Raw genomic sequence first — 21,432 nt, forward strand, 5'->3', positions numbered from 1 at the left:
CTTAGGCTGGGCCTTCAGAGGCGGGAAGGACCACACAGAACTGGGAGAAGGGAGGCCTTGGTGCGGGAGGAGCTGTGACCAGGGATGGAGGATGGGAAACGAGGAATGGAGTCATTGGCCCCACAGGGCTCAGACAATTCAGAACCTTCCAGGTCACACAGAGGAGTTTAAACTCTATTCCCAGCATGATGAGAAGCCTGCAAGGGGTCAGGGATGTGTTAGGATAGGATCTGATCTCCATTTTCAAAAGAACATTTGGCTGCTCTATGAAGCATGGGTGAGGGTGGGCAAGGTGGAGGCAGAGAGAGAGTGATGGAGAAAGTGGGAAAGCCCAGCAGGCACACGTGACGAGCAGTGACGGAGCCCTCGGCCTAGGGGCAGCAGGGACTGCGAGTGGGAGTAACAGATGTATTTCTGACATCTTTGGAAGGACTTATATCCAGGATTTTTTAGTCAATCAATCAGCATGACGAAACTTACAGCTAATTTTTGAGAGGCATTTGGGATCTGGTAGAGAAAAACCCTACCAAAAGTCAAGTAACTTAGCTTTCTCTTTCTAGTTTGATACACATTGGCTGTGCTATTCAGAGCAAACCTCTTAATCACAGAACGCTCATCTGGATAAAAGGAATAACAATATCCTGTCCTGTCCACCTCAGATTTGGATTTTGCAATTTGAATAAAATGAGGGCTTTAGTGAATTTAGGACTGGGGCCTTCACAGCTAGTAAGGCAAGTATTAGTACCCTCACTTCCTAGGTTAGCAAACCAAAACTTATGCAACAGTTATTGCACATCTACTATATCAAGACCAGGGCTAGGCTGTGAGACCCAAAGGACAAATCAGCGCCAGCCCCTGCCCTGAGGAAGCTCACAGTCTGAGAAAGAAGACAGACAGAAAAATGTTAAATTACAGAATACCAAGATAAGTACTAAGAAAGTACATTAGAAACTTAGAAGAGGAAGGAATTTTTTTCTGGAAAGGTTGGAAGACTACCCATCTGCTGGGCATCTTGAAGGATGGAGAGTTTTCCAGGTACGGAGGGGCATTTTTGAGGGCTGTGTGCAGAGGCATGGAGACTTGGAAGGAAATGGTTTGCCTCACGCAACAGAGTGGCAGGGCTTCTGGTGTTCAGTGGACTGTCAGGAAATGAGGCTGGAGAGGTGAATGGGTGCCAGAGAGGCTCACCCCCACAGAGCTCCTGGGTGCATTATGCCAGAGCAGGAAAGTTAGCACGTCAGCTTTCCACTGGAGCTTTCCTCACATGCCCTCACCAGTCCCACCTTATATTTATGCCTGTGCCTTCCACTCCCTTCCTTGCTCACTGCTTTCCCCAGGATTAGTTTGAATCTCAGCCTTTCCCCCACAAGCCTGCTCCTGGCACTCTTAATTTTAGAGGGGACGTAACAAAGAGAACAGCCCTGGAGAGTGAGAGCACTCTCCTCAGAATTCAAGGAGCCTGTACTGCTTCTTAGCCCAAATTGTTTCATCCCCAAAAAAGTGATTCAAATTATGGTACAAAGGAAACTAAATATCAGGGTGTAGGGGGGTGAGGGTTTCTGCAGAGGAAGCAGCTGGGCTTTTGCTGAACAGCGGAAACTGTCCGGGACACCCGAGTTCCAGGCCCTGGACTGAACAGCATACTTTTATGTCGCAACTTTCCCGTCTGTAAAGCTGAGAGGTAAGAAAATGTGTACTTTTAGAGCAGGAAGAAACTTACCACTAAGTGAATCTCACTCGTTTTGACAAATAAGGAAATGAACTCCAAAGAGGGAAAATAACTAGCCTAAAGTCATACAGAGAACCAGCAGCTGTTTGTCAGTCATTCATTCACTCATTCATTTGGCAACTGTGTTCTGGTGCCCCCCATGAGCCTGCCCTGTGCTAGGTGCTAGGGCTACATTACTAGACAAAATAGTCGCCATCCCTGCCTTATTGTGTAAATGAAATTGCACAAATAAATGAAATCCAAACAGGATAATTAAGACAGAGCTCAGCTAAGGTGGAAATAAACAGATACTGTGTAGAGAATAAAAGGGCAGGAGGTACACTTTAGAGAAAGCCTCTCTGAAGAGAGAGCATGGAAACTGAGACCTGAAGGAGTCCACCACTTAAAAAGGGTTGGAGGACATTTTTAGGGGAGAACAGCATGTGCAAAAGCCCCAAGGCAAGAAAGTCTGGACTGCCCTGCAGAGTAAGAGAGAAACCAGCGTGAAGCCAAGGGCAGAGGCACGCCCTGGGGACACACGCAACACACAGCCCAAGATTTCAAGGAGCCCCCACTGGACTCCTGATTGCTCTTCTGCTTCTTGCTGGAAAGGCAAGGCAAGCACGTGATCTTGGCAAGACCTAGGAGTAGAGCCTTTGTCTTAAATGCAGTATTGTCAACATACTTTGCTGACACCATGGATAAGAAGAGGAGAAAAGAAAGCTAAGTCTGCTTTTCTTCTGTATCCACCCCTCCATGCAGTTAGTGTTCAGCTCAAGAAATTAGCCAAGGGCAGGAGTTAGGAGTGAATTCAGAGAGCAGGCAAGGGGGGTTTGGTTCCCGAGGTAGTTGCATGGCTTTGAGATCTGGAGCCTCTTGTCTTCTGTGGCCTAATTTCAGCCTTCACCATCATCCTCACCTCTTTAGTGGGTACACCCTTGCTGGAGAATGAGTTTCACAGGCTTAGGGCACCCTTGGGTTTGCCAACTGCAGATGCTGGTAAAACTCTGCCTTGACCAATCCTTGGTTCCTCACTTGTACATGGACTCCAGGGCCTTCATTCCTGCCCTACCTACCTTACTGGGTATTCAGAAGGGAAAATGCATGTGAGAGATTTGAAAAGTATATAAAATACCTTGAGTGAACATCACCTCTCCCAAAATGCCAGCATTTCATCCGACTTGTTATCCAATAGCAGAAGAGCTTAGAGAAGGAGCTGGCAAACTAGAGCCCCCAGTCTTTGTAAACAAGGTTTTATGCTGTAAATAAAATTTCAAACTCATTCGTTTACCTTGCCTTTTGGCTGCTTGCAAAAGCAGCATTGACTAGTTGCAGGAGAGACCATGTGGCCCCCAGAGCCAAGGATATTTACTATTTGGCCCTTGGCAGAAAAAGTTCGCTGACACATGTCAGAGAGGGTCAGAGCAGTGCTTTTGAAGTTGGAATGCCTGGGTTTAGATTCTGAATCTTCTCCTTAATTGCTATATGATCTTGGGAAAGTTGAGTGGTTTCATTCTTCTCTCTCTAAATGGGGAATAGTGACTGCATCCTTCCTCCTTACTATCAAATTAGTAGTAAATGAGTAATTCGTGGAAAGCACTTAGCATAGTACCTGGCACACAGCAAGTGCTCCGTGTTGGCTACTAGTATGATCCAGAGATGAAAGCTCTGGCTTGTGTTGATAGATTTTCAGGGGACAGAGTAGCTAGTTCAAGGCATAGCCGTAGAGTGTGACAGGCCTGGACTTATCCCAGCTTTGTCACTACCACATGAGTGACTTTTGGAAGATTAATTAATCTCCCTGAACTTAAGTTTCCTCATGCATGAAGCAGAAAAAAAATATTGGGTTGCTGTACAGAGTGAATGATAAAATGCCTGTGAAATGCCTAGAACAGAATTTGGCACATAGCAAACACTCAATAGGTGACATAACTATAATAATAAATTAGAAGAAGAATAGCATTTTACCCCAAATAGTGCCAGCCACCCAAAATAGGTTGGGAGGGGGAAGTCTCCGACAGACCAAAAACAGGTGAGGTAGGGGGCTCTGTCTGTGGCTAGTGATAACCTTGGCACCAGGCTTTGCATATTCTAAGCACATGTAAATTAAATAGCTTTAAAGTGGAGATGGCCAGACAGCTGTTCAGAGGCTTTTCACTAGGCCAATCAGCCCTCAAGACCTTTTTAGCACTAACATCTATGATCCTGTGATTGTTCTTGGGTTAAGTGACAGGCCCAGGAGGAGAGCACACATATATATGTGTGTCATTATAGGAAATAGCTCTGAAAGAGCCTCTTCCAATAATACTACCTTGGTGCATAGTGATGCTAAGCAGTCTGCTGTGCAGAGCAAAAGTGCCCTCATTTTTAACCCACTCAGCATCCTAAAGGTTGGATTATATATTGGGGTGTAAACCTTCTTGCCTAGGGAGCATCAGCGAAGGAGACTAGGTGTGGGTGAACTACATTAAGGCGGGCTTGGTTTCAGGTGCCAGCCTAAGAGGATAGCTCTCATTCTCTGTTGGCCTAAGATAACAGGGAGTGACAAAGCTCAGTGGTCTCAGGCCTGGTGGGGGGTGACAGGTATTGTATAATCCCCCCAAGCTCATGGTTGCTAGACGGTCAACCTAATTTAGAAGACTATGAAAATAGTAACATCACAAAGCTGTTGTGTTTATTCCACACCCAACCCTGTACAGAGTACTTAGATACCAAGAAAAATGGTAGAGTTGGAGGGCCTCTGCCTTCAAGGGAGCTTACACCTCAATCGTGAGTGAAAAGATATAAAGTCACTTGATGATATAAAAGGAAAATAATGAGTCCAACCAATGCAAGAAAAGCCTTGGAGGCAAGATGAGGTCAATTGTCAAGAATAGTATCAATTGATTAATAAAGATTAAATGACCTATGGTCATTTATTCATTCATTCTTTCATTCACTCATGTACCAAAAATACTGAATTATAATATAATCCCTTGATTAACATAAGCTTTATGAGGGCAGAGGTATCATCTGTCTTATTCACCACTCTACTCCACAGTGTCCGACCCATGGTGGACAATGACTGAATTAGTTACAGTTCCCTCCCTAATCTAGGTGTTTAGATGTATGTGACATCTATGGAGTTCCCAACATGGTCTTAGACTTTGACTTATAAGATATCAGCAAACAGAAATTTAGTAGACATCTGTTGCTTTGATATGCTCACCATCCATCCCCTCTCTGTTCATAGCACCTTTATTGTCCTTTGGCCACCTTCTTTGGAAGCCAGTTGACCAGTTGCTCTGCCTTCCCTGGACCAAGGGGTGAGCCAAGCACTGAGCAAGGCCAGTCCTGGGCTGTATGGAACAGTCAGCACAAATGACTGGAGCAGTGGTGACATTTGAAGAGACTGTCCCTTAAGTCCCAGATTCCTAAACTTTGGCAATTTCTATCTTCTTTCCTTTCCAGCAAACTTATTTTTATCTTATGTTAGCCTGCATTGATTTCTGTTCTTGAAAACAAAGAACTCAAACTAATAAAGCATGCATGCTAGATAAAAGATTGATAAGCAGCACAAATATCTGTGGGCATTTAAAGGAAGGATAGAGGCCTTCAGACTACAGCCAGGAAAGGTGGAGCATAGGAGCATCATGGAGGACATAGCATTTGCCCTAAACCTTTAAAGAAGGGAATGGATGTGGAGAGGAAACAGTCAGGGGGAAAGTGGGCCATGCAGGCTGGAGTAAGAGCATGAATGAAGGCCTAGGACCTGAAGTAAGCCCACAAACATCCGAGCAAAAGCAGCATCCACACCGGAACCCAGGAAACTTGCTGATCATCCCATGTTTGTAGTCCTGTTACACTGAAGTTACAGATGTTCCTTCCCTGCTTTCCAGAGTCAGAACAACCTTCCCCTCCACTGTGTCCCTCCTCCACTGGCTTGAACTGTAGGATGTTAGAGCTGAAGGGTCTGGTGACAACCTTCTCAGACCAAGGTGATGTCCGGGTGCCACAGACACCCAGTCCACACAGGAAGCACCATGAACCTTTCAGGGGCATCAAGTTTACTCAGAGGGTTTGTTCGGTCTGCTGTTCTTCACACTCATCTCTGCTGCTCTCCTCTTTTCTCCAGCGCCACACCCACACTGGCCTTCTCTCTGTTCCTCAGGCGCATCACTCTTTTCCTGAGCCTTGTTTAGAGCCTTGGTGTTTTCTGTTCTTCCACCTGAAACTGTTTCTTCGTGCCTTTGTCTGGCCAGCCCCTTCCTACGGCTCATTCCTCAGTTCCAATGTTAGTGCTGCAGAGAGGGTCTCCCTGGCCATCTTATCCAAAACAGCCCTGCCAGTCCCTCTCACATTAACCCATGTTCCTTCCCTCACAGCACTTACAGTATCCAAGATGATCTTACTGATGTGTCCATCACCTCTGCCCCTCTCTAGACTCTGAGCTCTGTGATGTTGTGGACTTCTCTTCATATCCAGTGTTGTGGCTCCTGGCACCACCTTGCTGCCTGACACATACTATATGCTCAGTAGACATTTGTTGCCTAGGTGGATGAGTAAGTAGATAGATAGAAGAAACACTGAGGAAAGGGAAAGAAAATTCCTATCTCCAAAACTACATATCCCCAGTGAGTATAAAAGTTTTATTAGAAGAGTCCCAACAAAAAGAAAAAGGTTTGAGAAATACTGATTTAGTGTCAACTCCATTGTCCAGATGGGGAAAATGCAGCCCAAAGACAGGAAGGGGGCTGCTCGTGGTCTCAGATGTGCTTCTTGGCACTGACAGCTCCAGAACCACGGCAGGCACCTGATGAGTGTTTTAGCAGAACCTACAATCTGTCGGTCTGTTTGTTCTCCCCCTGCACCTGCTTCCAGACGTCAGCTCGCAAGGTGAGTCTGATTCCAGGAGCAGTGAGCCAGCCTTTACCTAAAGCCTAGCCTCACGTGTCGCATCTCATTGGCTTTCAGTCATTAATACTTGTGCTTCATGATAACTGGCAAATTATTATGAATAATATGCTTCTCTCCAGCATCTCCCCCTGCTACCGTGTCCCCACAAGGCTCCAGGCCCAGGGTGAAGAGAGGCCCCGGAGGCTGAGATGACTCCAAAGCCAAAGTGAAATGCAGCCCTGACACGTGACCCAGCAAGGCCCTGGGCAAGCTGGTCCCTGCTCCCCTCCCACTCGGTGCCACATCCTCTAGCCCAGTCATTCTGGCCTCTCTGGAGCCTCTCTAAGGTCCTCTCCTGCCTCGCTTCATTGCTTTTGGATAAACTGGTTCCTCTATCTGGAAATTGACACAGGGGCTTAGCACTGAGCCTGGCCCATATTAAGTGCTCAGCAAACACTGGCTATAGTAGTACCTATGGCACTTATCCTATGGACCACTTATAACCTCTCAAAATTATAAAATCCCTCATTACTCTCTCAAAATATCCTTTCTTCCCCTTGATGTAAACCTTACTGAATTTTTGTGTAAGCTTTTGAAAGCAGAAAACACGTCTGTCTGTGTCATCACTGCCTCCCAATTTTCTGGTAATATTAGCTTCTGGTGCTCAATAAATATTTGTTGAATTCAGCAAATGAATAAGGTTTTATCTATTAAATGACAGGGTAGCACCGGGCATGTCTCAGAATCCTAAATAATCGTGGTGTTGTTTGGAGAATATGGGGTCAATTTACATTGATTATGGTAATTCATGGCATGTCAGTATTAGATCCCAGATACTCCTGGGTATGAGAGTATGAGGGGAAGGAGGGCCACTTTACTGTCCTCTGAGTGACAGGAACAAAGCACATGTGACATCACAAGTTTAGATCGAGAATGGCATTCCCACCAACAGGATATAATTGTCTGGGGAGAGAAATGAGTGTCTAAAAGTCCCTCCATACCCCCAAACCCAGAATTCCTATCTCTCTCCCCCAAATAAAGCCATCCTGTCACCTCATTATCCACTACTCATAATAAGCCTGCCACATTTCCAGGGACTGAAGCCAGGAACCAAGGAGAAATGTCATTGTTTGAGGCCTTAAATAAAGTGACAATAAAAGGAGTTGCTAATACCGGGAGTTCCCTTGCTGGGAGAGCTGTCAGAGTGAGCGCCCAGGCCTGGGAGATGTACTGATACTAAGTGGACGGTGAGTTACCCAGGAGTGATTACCAGAGGGCTGGGGAAACCGAAGATGGAGTCGGACAGCCCATGTGGGTTTTCCTGCCCGAGTCGGTCCCTGCCCTCCTGCCTCCCCAGGAAGGAGTTCCTGGCCCTGTTTTTACTTTCCGTGATCATTGGACACATTCTGCTGCTGATCCCTTGGAGGAAGGGACCTCAGGCTCTGCCACCCTGGCCAGGCTCCCCAACGGCATGGACTCCTCTCCCCACCAGGCCTTTGCTGCCACTGTTCCTTTGACCTAGAACAGTCTTCATGCACATGCAGCTATGCCATACACCATACCCCCTCTCCTGGCTGATTCTGCTTACCTGTCAGTGTCAAAGCTGACACGTCCTTTTGGAGGCCTTTGAGGTCCCCAAAGGCTGGGGCCCAGTGTCCCTGCCTGGGCCCTGAGTGCATTCCTGCCGCAGCACTAATCCTCAGGTGCTAATGCCTGGCTGGTTGTTGGTCTCTCTCACTGTCAAGGTGACAGTCCTTGAGATCAAAGTTTGCCTTTTTGCCATGGCATCCTCACTGCCTAGTGAGCTGTAGATGCTAGATGTTAAGTGGTGGGTGGATGGCTGGACAAACAGATGGCTGGACCAAAAGAAGAACAGACGTGTGTATATGTGCTCTTCATGACCCCCAGGGACAAGAAAGGGATGCAGAGCATGGCACCCAGTTATGTTTTGTTTTTAATATCAATAGGCCCTAATGGAATAGTGCCTCTTCATCTAGCATCAGGGAAGGCAATGTGCTCCTGAGAGAATTTTCTAGAAACTGAAGCTGAGCCACGTTCCAAGACTGTTTCTTTCCAACACCGTCAGGGAAGGGACAGGGTGGCACATCACAGAGGCTGAGATCCAGGGCCCGGCGGGGCCCGATGCTGCCCTTCAGGGCCCCCATTTCCTTCCTCCTGCTTTCTGGAGCTGACAATGCGGTCTCCACCTCCCGCCCCCTTAACCTGCTGTGTGAGTTAGTTGTCTAGTAGAGAGTAGATGAGCAGGTTTAAAATTGTATCTTAAATAAAACTCCAGACTCCTAATGCATCTAGATGAAGTGCTAGGATTTTGCTACAATCAAATCCAAGAACTCAGAGCTTTACCTGCCTTTGGGGATTGAACAAGCGCACAGGAGGTTGCTAAAAGTTTGACAAGCAAATAACTGAAGTATTGCCAATCACTAAACATTTTTAATTTAATTAGACTAGAATCTACAATGCTGGAGCCTAAAGAGATGTTACATGTGTAGAGCTCAAACCATCAATTTACAGGCGGGAAACCGAGGTCCACAAAGTGTATAGGATTTGCTCAAGGTCACATAGGTTCTGTGTTGTGGTGAGACTGAAAAGAAGATCCTCCCTGTCTTCTGGCATCTAGCCTAGTACTTTTTCTACAAGGCTATGTTACCTCTTCTAACTGAATGTTTATTATGACAGATTCAGAGAGATGGCCTAACTACTAATTGTATTTCTCACATTTAATCAATTACTGCATTCTCCACAGGGGGTGGGCCTACCGAGTGCCTGTCTCTGTCCTTTCTCTCTCTGTCTCTCTGTCTCTCTGTCTCTCTGTCTCTCTCTCTCTCTCTCTCTGTCTCTCTCTCTCTCTCTCTGTTACTGCTCAAGTTTAGTCAAAACGAAGAGGCGCTCGAAGGTCACATGCTAAGCACCTCTTAGGGTCAGCATCCACTCAGGTAAATCCCAGCTAGGCTCCCTCCAAACCACGCTCCTTTAAGCAACAGTGGGTAAGTGTACCTTCTCAGACTCAGAGGATAAAGCACCATTTGAAGGGAAGAGATATTTGTAAAAGGGAAAAATAGGGAGATAATCTGAGGTGGGAAAATCCTGGCCTCTTGTTGTACAATTTAATCATGTCTACCTCATCCCATTCCCTGCGCCGCCCCCACCATTTCATCCTTTCCTCCTCTCCTTCTAAAGTTCTAGCAAGAAACACCAGCCATGATAGCCCCAGAGGCCTAACTAAAGGTATTAAACCAAGTAGGTGATGTGAAGGAATAGAATAGATCTGGAACATAAGATTTATATCTCACAGGATAATATTTTATTGCAGCAAGGGGAAAAGAGATCCTAAAAATACCATAGAGAGCATATTATAATATTTTAATGGGGTTCACGTGCTCCTCTATACACTGCACCCAGTAAAATGGATTGTGCTTTTTGACAAATCTATATTTAACATGGGGAGAATAATATACAGTGTATGCTTCCTGGTGGAGAAATCCATATTTATGGAAATCTTGATTCTGGCAATTACAATAGACATTTAAAGAAGTGTCTATTGTCTGTTGCAAATGGTAGAGTGTCCTCATTACAGTGGAAGAGAAAATAGGACGGACAAGGAAGGATAAATGGCTACTTTAGGGACCCCCACCCAGAACAGGGGAGCAGGAGGTCCAGAGTGACCCTATAGTCACTGTTTGGGACTAGTGTCTCCTTACCCCCTATGCAGGTCATGTGACCTCTCATTAAGCATTCATCATTCACTCAGTCAACAAATATTTACTCAGCACTTACCATGTCCCAGGCACTCTGCTGACTTTGGGGCACAAATGAGACCCCTGTTTCAGGGAATTAGCATTGACCAAAGCAGCCACAGATATAAACCAATAAAAAAAGAAAATGATTTCAATTAATAAGAATTAAAGTATGACAAATAAGACAGAATGATGTGATAGAGACTATAGGGAGGTGAGAGGAGTGTGAAGCCAATATTTAGAAGAGGTGATGAAGAAGGCCTGTTCAGGGAGGTGACACTGGAGCTGAGATACAACCGCAGAAAGGGACTAATTCTTGCAGAGATAAGGGAAGAAAGCTGCAGGCAGAAGATAGAAACCGCTACTTCAGAGTCTCCAGGGCAGAAGGAGCCTGGGGCCCTGAGGAACAGCACAAAGGCCAGTGTGGCTAGAGCAGGGAACAAGGAGAAGAGAGGTGTGAAGCATCTGGAAATTTGAACCTCTTGACCCTCTTCACCTGTTCTGCCCATCTCCTTACCCTACCTCCCCTCTGGCAACCGCCAGTTTGTTCTCTATATTGATGAGTCTGTTTCTGGGTTGTTGTTTGTTTGTTCGTTGTTTTATTTTATTTTTAGAGTCCACATGTAAATGAAATTATATGGTATTTGTCTTTCTCTGTCTGGCTTATTTCACTTAGCCTAATACCATCTAGGTCCATCCATGTTGTTGCAAATGACAAGATTTCATTCCTTTTCATGGCCAAGTAATATTCCATTGTGTATATGTACCACACCTTCTTCATCCATTCATCTACTGATGGACACTTTCATTGCTTCCATATCTTGGCTATTCTAAATAATGCAGCAATAAACACAGAGCTGTGTATGTCTTTTTAAATTAGTGATTTTATCTTCTTTGAGTAAATACCTAGAAGTGGAATTACTGTGTCATATGGATTTCTATTTTTATTCTTTTGAGGTATCTCCATACTGTTTTCTCCAGTGGCTGCATTGTTTACATTCCCACCAACAGTGCAGGAGGGTTCCTGTTTCTCCAATCCTTGCTAACACTTGTTATTTCTTGTCTTATTGATTTTAGCTACTCTGACTCATATGAGGTGATATCTCACTGTGATTTTGATTTGCATTTCCCTGATGATTAGTGATGTGGAGCATCTTTTCATGTGTCTGTTGGCCATCTGTATGTCTTCTTTGGAAAAATGTCTATTCAGTTCCTCTGCTCATTTTTTAATTGGCTTATTTGTTTTTTTTGGTGTTGAGTTGTATGAGTTCTTTATATATTTGAATATTAACACTGATCAGATACATCATTTGTGGGGATGAAAGGTACAGCATGGGGAATATAGTCAAAAATATTGTAATAACTTGTTGTGGTGACAGATGATAACTATACTTTCCATGGTGAGCATTTTGTAATGTAGAGAAATGTCAAATCACCATGCTGTACACCTGAAACTATTATTATATTAGGTCAACTATACTTCAATTAAAAAAAAGAAAGTCGTCTAAAGTAGGAGGAGTCTAAAGGGAAGGTAACTGAAACTGAGTTATGGTCAGATGTTTGGGGATGTTTCCTGTATGCACTGGGAAACCTCAAAACCTTTGAGAGGTTTGCACAAGGAAGGGAAACAATGTTTTCTTTTGTTTCAATTAAAAAGATCCCTCTGTCTTCTATGTGGAGAATAGATTTCACTGCTGAAAATCAAATGCAATAAAGCTAGAGTCCATGAGGGCCACCTTCAGATACCATGAGAGCTGTGGGATGGGTTATGAGCAGGCATCCCATGAGGTTTTGGTCTCAAAGAGAGGTCAGTCATCAGACCAAACACTTTGAGAGGCAGTGAGTGCCCGTTAACTACAGGTATGCAAGCATCATTCATGAACACTGCCAGGTTTCTGTAGGTGGCATGCTGGTTTTCAGTAGGAGTTGGACAATGGCTTGCACAGTTCACTTGCGATCTTTATTAGATGATCTTTCAGCCCATTATCTCTAGGGACACACTGAGAACTGACATTAATATAGGCAACTGGGTACCAGTGGTTAATTGCATTCTTTAGGACAGCATGGCCCAGAGGATCTTCAATAACATGTTAAAAGTATTCACCAACAAAAGATCCTAGGGGCGTATAACTTTGCAAAATCTGGGTTACAGTTGACCAGGATTCCTCATAATTTTTTAATGTAGCTAGTATGCAATATGACCCTCCAAGACGAGGACAGGGGATGTACCATTTCCCAAATTTACTTGACCAAAGAAGCCTTTTTTTTTAAGGAGCATTTTGTGGGACTAATGTTTCATCGAACACAGTTGGGTAATGTTCATGCAGCATAATTTGAGAAGCCATATACAGAGGCAATGTGGGATCATGGAAGCCGGTGATGTGAAAGAGAGAGCAAAGGATCTTAGAGAATTTTCTTTTTCATCTTAAATAAAAAATGATAATATCAAAGTTAAAGAGTTATGATAACTAAATACCCTCCTATACATGAAAGGACTGCAAAGCCCTCTAAAATACTGCTACTGTGATGAGGATGACTCACCTGCCTCCCATCCATATTAGGAGGGGAATTTTAGGTGTTGGGATTGTTCACCTGGTTGATGCAAAGACTGTGGACCCTCATCCTGTATCACAAATTAAAAAGAAGTTTACTAGCTCCGTGACCTTGGTCTTTCTAGTATTATATTCTAACGAGCAGGGTAACCAACCACAAACCAGGATTGGTAACTGCTCTGGGATCTTACAGAATGGCTCCTGCAGGGATGTTCACACAGCTAAGCTATTACTATGGCTGATACTCTGGGGCACCTGAAAAATCAGCTGGCGGGATGTACAAACACAAAATGAACACCAGCAGAGAAATGTACACCAAAAGCTAAGGGTAGGCTGGGAAAATCAACACTTGCTTTCTTAAATATGTGTTAGCAGCAAGCAGGCAGACCTCCACTGTAGCACCATGTTTGCTTTTCCCTGAGGTGATGGGCAGTATCATGGAAAGATGGCTGGACTGGAGTCAAGACATCTGCCTAACTCAGCTATGTCCCAGCTATGCTACCTTGGACATGTTTATTGACTTTCTGAGCCTTGGTTTTTTCCCCTTAAAAGATGACCCAGTCATCCCTTTCCTGTCTTCTATATCTAATGTCATTATAAAGTGAGAGAACATGTGAAAATGCTTTGTATACATTCATAATTAATAATCATGACAACATTTGACATGGAATTAGCAGCTAATAAACATTAGACAGCTGGATGGGTGGTTTTGACATGTGAATGGGTAAGTGGGTATGCACAGATGGGTAACATGGATGGAGAGTTACGTACACTGGTCAGTTGAAAGGATGAATGGGTAGTTTGGCTGGATGGGTATATGGCTAGCGACAGATGGATGGATGGATGGATGATGGGTTGGGTGGTTGGACTGGTGGAGGGATTAACTTTGGAACCATCTGACAGCTTGTTTGCAGCATCTTCTGCCTATTAATCCTTCTCCTCTCCTCTTCCAGTCTGCTCCCAGTTCTCCAAAGGAGTCTATGCCATCTTTGGGTTTTATGAACGGAGGACTGTCAACATGCTAACTTCCTTCTGTGGGGCCCTCCATGTCTGCTTCATCACACCAAGCTTTCCTGTTGACTCCTCCAATCAATTTGTCCTTCAGTTGCGTCCTGAGCTGCAGGATGCCCTCATCAGCATTATCGACCATTACAAGTGGCAGAAATTTGTCTACATCTATGACGCTGACCGGGGTAAGCCAAGGGTTAGGGGAGGGAGACTATTGAGGGATGGAGAGAAAATTACCAACAGGAAGGAGAATGATGCCTCCTTGAAAAGCATGAGGGAATCATCCAGAAATGCTTTACTTCTATAGACTGATTTTTTGGTGGCTAATCTTTCACTTACAGTGTGGAAACACATCCTTTGAGAGAGTTATCCTCTTAAAGTGCCATGTTGCTCTACAGCTCACCAAGCTTTCATGGCTCCTGAGTCTAGACTCAAAGCCCTAGGACCTCAGTTGAATGGATCATGCCTCACAGTATGGTTGTTAGGAGCGTATGGTTGTCTGGAGTCAGAGTCCTGGATCTGAATTCTCTCTCTCTCCTCTCAAGCTGTTTGACTTTGACTATGGGCAAGCTCTCTTTGCCTCAGTTTGACCACTTATGCAATGGAAATTAAATTATCTATACCTTCCTTTCCTCACCTCTATAATGAAGATAAAACTAATCTCTACCTCATAAAGTTGACTTGAGGATTGAATGCAATAATGACTAGCAAGTGCTGGTCAGTGCCTAGAGTATCCTAGGTGCTCAAAGTCCCCTCTGTATGATAACTGCTAACATCACCAGCATCAGCCCTCCCAGGCCTTCTTAAGTCTGCCTCTGCCTAAGTGTTTAATTTTACAGTCCACTTTCAAATATTTCCTATAATTTTTTCTCCTCTGCATCTTCACTCATGCTGTTCCTGTTTTCTGGAATGTTCTCCCCTTCTCAAATCTGCATGTGCAGGTTAGTCTTCACTTTTTCAGCCTTCTCAAGCACCACTTTCTATGTTCCCTGATCTTTAACTGGGAACTCTTTTCTCTAACTCTTGTCGCAAGTGTATTACACTTTCCTACATTCCCCTTGGATAGTATATAGTCCTCTAAGAATTTTACCGTTATTGGTGTAAATAAATGGATCCTGCAAAGGCTGGAAACTGAGGCAAAGGACTTTTGCCCTGAGCAAAAGGAGGTTGTATAGGAGTTTGCGGTAGGAAGCCTGAAAGACTTCTGAGTAGGAGAGTGACGTGTGAAGTGGCTCTCCAGGAAGAGTTAGGCAGGCATCATTCAGTTAGGTGGAGCTGGCAGGAGAAACCAGGAGCACTCTCTTTCCTTTGATTTTCCCTTCCCTCTCGGTATTTTGATGAGCTCCCTTCTTAAACAGTAACCATTGTGAGGATCATTTGCCCAAGAGCTATTTCAGGGCAGTTTTTCATTATAATGAAGCTTGAGGTGCGGAAGTGGCAAACCCAGAAAAACGTACCTTGGGTTGCAGAGGACCATCTCTGGCCACTCTTAAAAGGGCGCTATCTACCTAAGAACTCTGAACTCATATTTCTGCCATTTGCTAACTGCGTGACCTTGGGCCAATGACTAGATCTCTCTGAGCCTCAATTTCCGCATTTGTGAAACAGGGATAACAATGGTATGTACCTCAAAGGATTAAGTGAGTAGAAGACAGGAAAGATAGTAGAATAGTGCCAGACACATAGTAAATTTTCAGTAAATGTGAGGCTTAAGCACATCAAACCAGTTGTACTGAAAAAGAAACAAAGGCAGCATAGCAGGATTAAATCATCTGTAGATGATTCCTGAGGACAGGTACCATAATGGTTACAGGGACAAGGAAATGACATGTGTACAAATGATTAATAGTGCAGGAGTGATAGGCATCTGAAATAGGCAGAATAATAGCCTCCACTGTCCCCCCAAACATGCCCATGTTCTAATTTCTGGAACCTATGAATATGTTATACCTTAAATGGCAAAAGGGAGTAAGGTTACAGATGGAATATGCATTGCTAATCAACTGACCGTAAAATAGAAAGATTATCTTGGATTATCTGTTTGGGCCTAATGTAATCACAGGGGTCCTTAAATGTGGAAGTTGGAAGCAGACGAATCAGTGTCCGTGTGGTATGAGAAAGATCTGAAAAACCAGTCATTGCTGGTTTTGAAGATGGAAGGGGTCAAAAACCAGGGAAAGTGGATATCCTCTAGAAGATGGAAAGGCAAGAAATTTTTCTCCCCTAGAACCTTCAGAAAGCAACATAGCTCTGTTGATGCCTTGATCTCAGCCCAAGGAGGTTCATTCCAACATCTGACCTCCAGCACTATAAGATGATAAATGTGTATAGTTTTAAGCCACTAAGTTTATGCTAATTTCTTACAACAGCAGTAGGAAACTAATACACCATCTATGTCTCAAAGATGCAACAAAGCAGCAGTGAGTAATGGGCTCCCCTGTCACTCAGCTACAAATCAGAACAGAGTAGTTTCACTCAGTACACACTGATTGGCAGACTGTTTGGTATTGAGATATATTGAAGATTCACAAATGTAATTGACAGTTATTAGGTAGCTAATTAGATGTCAGGTTAGCTCATTTAATAAGCAGTAACTTATATGTCCAATAATAATAATAATGAATATTTATAAAGCCCTTGCCATGTATCAGGCATTCTCATTTAATCCGTCAGCATTATTACCACCACATTTTACCACTGAAGAAAACTAAAGTTTAGAGAAACTAGTCAGCCTACACAAGGTCATTTAGCCAGCATATCGTAGAATCATGTTTCAAACCTCAGATTATATTTTTACTCACTAACTCTACTGCCTCTGTGTTCTGCAAACACAAAGAGACTCAGTGCCTGCCCTTAGTGAGCTCAGACTTGCACAGTCAGGGGAAGCTGGAGCTGAACCTGGTGGAGGAGAGGGTTTGTGGGGGGACAAGAGGGATGGATGCCCCGTGAGGTGGGTGGTACCTGTGTCTCCTGACTGCCACTTCTCTGTCCTACTCACCCGACCTCCAGGTTTGTCCGTCCTGCAGAAAGTCCTGGACACAGCTGCTGAGAAGAACTGGCAGGTGACAGCAGTCAACATTTTGACAACCACAGAGGAGGGCTACCGGATGCTCTTTCAGGACCTGGAGAAGAAAAAGGAGCGGCTAGTGGTGGTGGACTGCGAATCAGAACGCCTCAATGCTATCTTGGGCCAGGTAGTGAATGCAGCAAAGGCTTAGTGTGGCTACGGGAGGTGATTCAAGAGGGAGCTGCATGACCTTTGCCTTGGGTGTTACAGGAGAGAACTCGGCTAAATGAGAGCCCATGCCTTCCTTCTCTCATTCACGGGGAGCCATGACATGGGGCTTCCAATGGGTGCCAGATCAGTTGACTACACACTTAACCTCCAGTGTTTGCCTTTGTTATTAAAGAGCAAATTACATTGCATTTTCGAGTCAGTGAAGCATTTTTAGACTAGGAACACATTCTGTAGAGCCAGATCCCTGGGATCAGCTCTGGGTTCTGTCACTCACTGACCCGGCATTTGGCATCTCATCCTTTGGGGTCACTGACCTATTCTAAGAGTCCAAGGAAGCAGCAGACACCTCCCTTTCCACTGCTTCCCTGATCACACCCATGTGTCTGAGAAATCAGTTAACCACACGTTCTACGATTTTTTGCCAGCGGTCTCTAAGCCACAGTGCCTCCAGTTCTCAGAACTAAAGCATGTGCCCACAGAAGTAGCAGCCTTTGTGTAAATCACTTGTCTTTTTAAATTACATTTGTGTATTCAGCTGAGCTAGCAAGAAAGTAGATTTTGCAATCATTTTTGAATAGTGCTATACAATTAAAGATGGTAGTTTTAGGTACTTGACAACATGACAAAGCTTGTTAATGGCCCTCAAGACCCCTGGGACTCCCACAGGGAATCTCAGCACCAGTTCAGCAATCATTTCACGGCCTCAGCAACAGAACAGGAGAGATTTGGAAAATCAGGGATTCTTTAAGGCATTAAGGATGTGTGCTACTTTGCGAAGTGTGGATCTGGGATCTGGCTTCCCCTCTCAGCAAGAGAAACCAGCAAAAATTGTTTCCAATGAGGTGGGAGCTCTCTGGGCTGGAGGCAAGGGGGATGAAGTCGAGTTCAGTGAGACAGTATAGGGTAATGGTTAAGAGCAGAGACTATGGAGCCTGAGCAGGATGCAAAGCCCACCTCTAGTATTTACTAGCTCTGTAACCTTGGACTAGGTATTTAAATCTTTCTACATCTCAGGTTCCTGATCTATAAAATGGGCATAGTAATAATAATAGCTTGCTTTAGAGAGCTCCTGCGAGAGATCAAAGAGTCTCTACATGAAAGCGCTCAGACCAGAGCCTGCCCTGCAGAAAGGGACATATGAAAGCATTTGCCTATTTTTGCCAGTAACAGCACCAACCTACTGGTTTCTTGAGTCACTTCCCTCTTGGGGTACACTGGTCCTCATCAGTCAAATAGGAATGATGGCCCCTATTCTACAAAGCTGACAAAAGATTAGATGAGATGGGGGTGGGGTGGGAGGTGGGGGCAGAAAACTGCTGAGTCATAATTAAGTATTCTGAGTAGACTGATGACTTTCCTGTATTGTTCTATAGGAGAGATGATAGCTATTGCTACTATTTCATGAGTGCTCTCCTACCATATAACAGACACTATGCCAAGCCCTTTCCATGCCTAAGGCCATTTCATCCTCACATCAACTCTATACAATTGTTTCCGTCAGTCCCCCTATTTTATGAATGAAGAAAGAAGGGATTATACTTGCCCAGACTATCACAGCTAGCACATTAAGAAAAGCAGGAAATCAAACTCATCCTGGTCTAGTTACAGGCCCAGCCTTCTTAAAAATGCAGCTTCTTAAAAATGCAACAGGTAGCCTCTGTTGTCTATAGCTACCTCTCTGTCAAAGGACAAACGTACTTTGGAAGGAAGTGACTCATTTGTACGGCACTTTAGGTTGTAGTACACTAACTTTATAAATTGCTGGATTCTTCTATTCTGAAAAGTAAGACCAAAGAGCTGAAAGGGTCTTACAGATCCCTTGATTTGCCATTTGCATTCATGTTTTGCAAGTGGGATGACTGATGGTCACTTGGTTGAATGATTTGCCTTGGGTTCAGACAACTAGTCAGTGACATTGATGATGAGTCTAGGATTTATATCACCTGACATGCAGTCTGACATCTGGCAGCATCCTAGGCTACCTAACACTCAGTAATTGGGATCTTTAGAGTCTAATACAAATGCCATGCCTAACCTAAGGAGCGACACAGTGATTCCAAATTCCAAGTGGGGAATTATTTGCTGTCTCTGTCTCCAACCCCGACGAATAGAATATAAGCTTCATGGGGGCAGGGATTTTTGTTTTGTTTTCTTCCCTGTTGTTTCTAAAGTGCCTTGAACAGTGTCTGGCACCTAGATATTCAATAAATATTTTCTGAATGAGTGGAAAGAATAGGGAATCAATGAATGCTCTGAGAAAGATCCCAAATGTGAGATGGGTCTGGATATCAACCCACTGGCTGGATAAGAGCCTTTTAAGCTGGAGGGAAGGACATGTATGGGAGCTGAGGGGCCATAGGAGGGCTGAAGGTCACAGAATGGCTTAGCAGGTCAAATGGGAGGATGCTGAGTGTCTACTGGGTGGCAATGACAGGAAGATGAACACATGATCGTAGAAATCATTCTGAGAAGTTTGGGGTTTATTGTGTAAACTGCGAAGAGTCAATGAAGGTTTATGAGCAGGGAACAGGATTATAAGAATATAGTGCTTTATCAATATGTAAGACACCAAATTATATAACACAGTCATTAAGTTAGGAATGAGTTAGAGATGAGAAAGACAGGACCAGGCCACCCATCACATCACCCTGTTTATTGTCTTCGTGGTGCATCTCACCTGCTGAAATCTTGTTCATTTATCTGTTTGTATATTTACCATCCGGTTCCCTACTAAAATGCCAACTCAGCCCAGGGAGGGCTTGAGGACCTTGCCTGACTTGTTCACAGCTTGTCCCCAGCACACAGTATAGTTCCTGGCATGCAGTCCATGTTCAGTAAATATTTGTTGATTGGATTAATTAATCATAGAAGGGATTAGAGTTCAGCCATACAGGTTATGCATAATAAGAGAGAATGGGAAAAGGGCTTCCAGACATAAAGATTGTGAATGAAGGCAATCCAATGGAAATGAGCTTTGAAGGAATGAGGTCAGTGAGGCAATGGGCCCCAAGTGAGATTGTATCACTGTCTCAGTTTGTAACCCTGTGTGAGTTTCTCTCTTTATCTGTTCAGTATTTCCTCCCAATCAACTGTGACCCCCAGGAGGGCAAGTACCCTACTCCACTTTTCACTGTATTCCCGGCGTAGTGCTGCATAAGCGCCTACTAAATGTTTGTGAAAGGAAGGAAGGAGAGGAGGGGAGGCAGGCCAGTGGGTAGGTAGGTGGGTGGAAAGGCAGGAAGGTTGATGTGAGGTTGAACCAAATGCCATTGCTAATTTTTATTGGTTAAATGTCATCAGTTATCAGCTATTTCCTATTTGCCAACCTGTAATTTCATCTTGCAGAGACTATTCTTATCCATTTGCTGAATGTGGTAGGTTTTGAAATATCTTTTATTTGCTGTTCTGTGTTTATTAGAAGCTGCATAGGTTTTTTGATCAAGGTATCCTCCTGCTGAAAGGCAGAGAACCAATGGACAAAAAGATGAAAAACTAATGAAGAATTATTAGTATAACTACTATTTGAGCTCTGTGGTCTGGAATTTCACAATCTAACCACTGCTTCAGAGCATTCATTGTGTGTGCTTGCATTTAATTATTCCCTACATAAAAAAATATGTGAGCTGCTATGCACATACATCCAATTAAGTAGATGTCTGAATGTGGATTTTAATAACCTTGAAAATTTATTCAGTTAGAAAAGAAACCCAAGTGCTTCTCTTATGTTTTATGCCTCTTTGTAACAGTGCAGAGGGTGAGGCACTGAGCAGAGTATACTAACCCCAATTTGATGATTAAATAAAAAAAGAACCAAGTAGATCAGTTTACCTTGCAGGCTGAGCAAGCCCTAAACGAAGTCCTGTGGGCTTAGCTGTTCCTTGTTAGGTGGTGTGTTGGGACTGGATGTGAACAGACTCATGCAGAGAGTTGAAGGTTAAGAACCTACCCATCTGTCCATCCAAGCAGCAGATATCAGCATAACAGTGACAGGGGATTCAGCACAGCATGAGATTCACACCAGGGAACAATCTCCACATATGGGGAAAGCTTTATGGAAGAAGTGAAATGAGCATTTCAGATGGATCCTTGGGGTTAAGGTCACACCACTCTACCCCTGAAAACAGACAAAACTTATTTTCATATCTTGCATCTGCCACTTTATAGCTGGGTAACCTTAAGGAAGCTTATTTAACCTCTCTATGCCTCAATCCCTCATCTGTAAAATGAGGATACCAGCAATGCTACCGTCATTGTTCAGTTGTGATATTGTAGCCTGAGTACCTCAGACAGAGCAGA

At 44.1% G+C, this 21,432-nt stretch overlaps 1 protein-coding gene across 7 annotated transcripts in view; it reads left to right on the plus strand.

The window, feature by feature from the left end:
- GRIA1 (glutamate ionotropic receptor AMPA type subunit 1) overlaps nucleotides 1-21,432 on the plus strand; it is a 287,460-nt gene that overhangs the window by 132,610 nt on the left and 133,418 nt on the right. For 5 of the 7 annotated variants that reach the window (XM_057491002.1, XM_057491016.1, XM_057491005.1 and 2 more), the window contains exons 3-4: nucleotides 13,844-14,083; nucleotides 16,908-17,092. In XM_057491002.1, coding sequence (XP_057346985.1) covers nucleotides 13,844-14,083; nucleotides 16,908-17,092 — 425 coding nt within the window. Of the gene's footprint in view, nucleotides 1-13,843; nucleotides 14,084-16,907; nucleotides 17,093-21,432 lie in introns of those variants that run through there. The other 2 variants (XM_057491012.1, XM_057491010.1) reach the window with 2 other exon arrangements.

This window comes from Manis pentadactyla, chromosome 2, assembly GCF_030020395.1.
Source record: "Manis pentadactyla isolate mManPen7 chromosome 2, mManPen7.hap1, whole genome shotgun sequence".
Taxonomy (NCBI): domain Eukaryota; kingdom Metazoa; phylum Chordata; class Mammalia; order Pholidota; family Manidae; genus Manis; species Manis pentadactyla.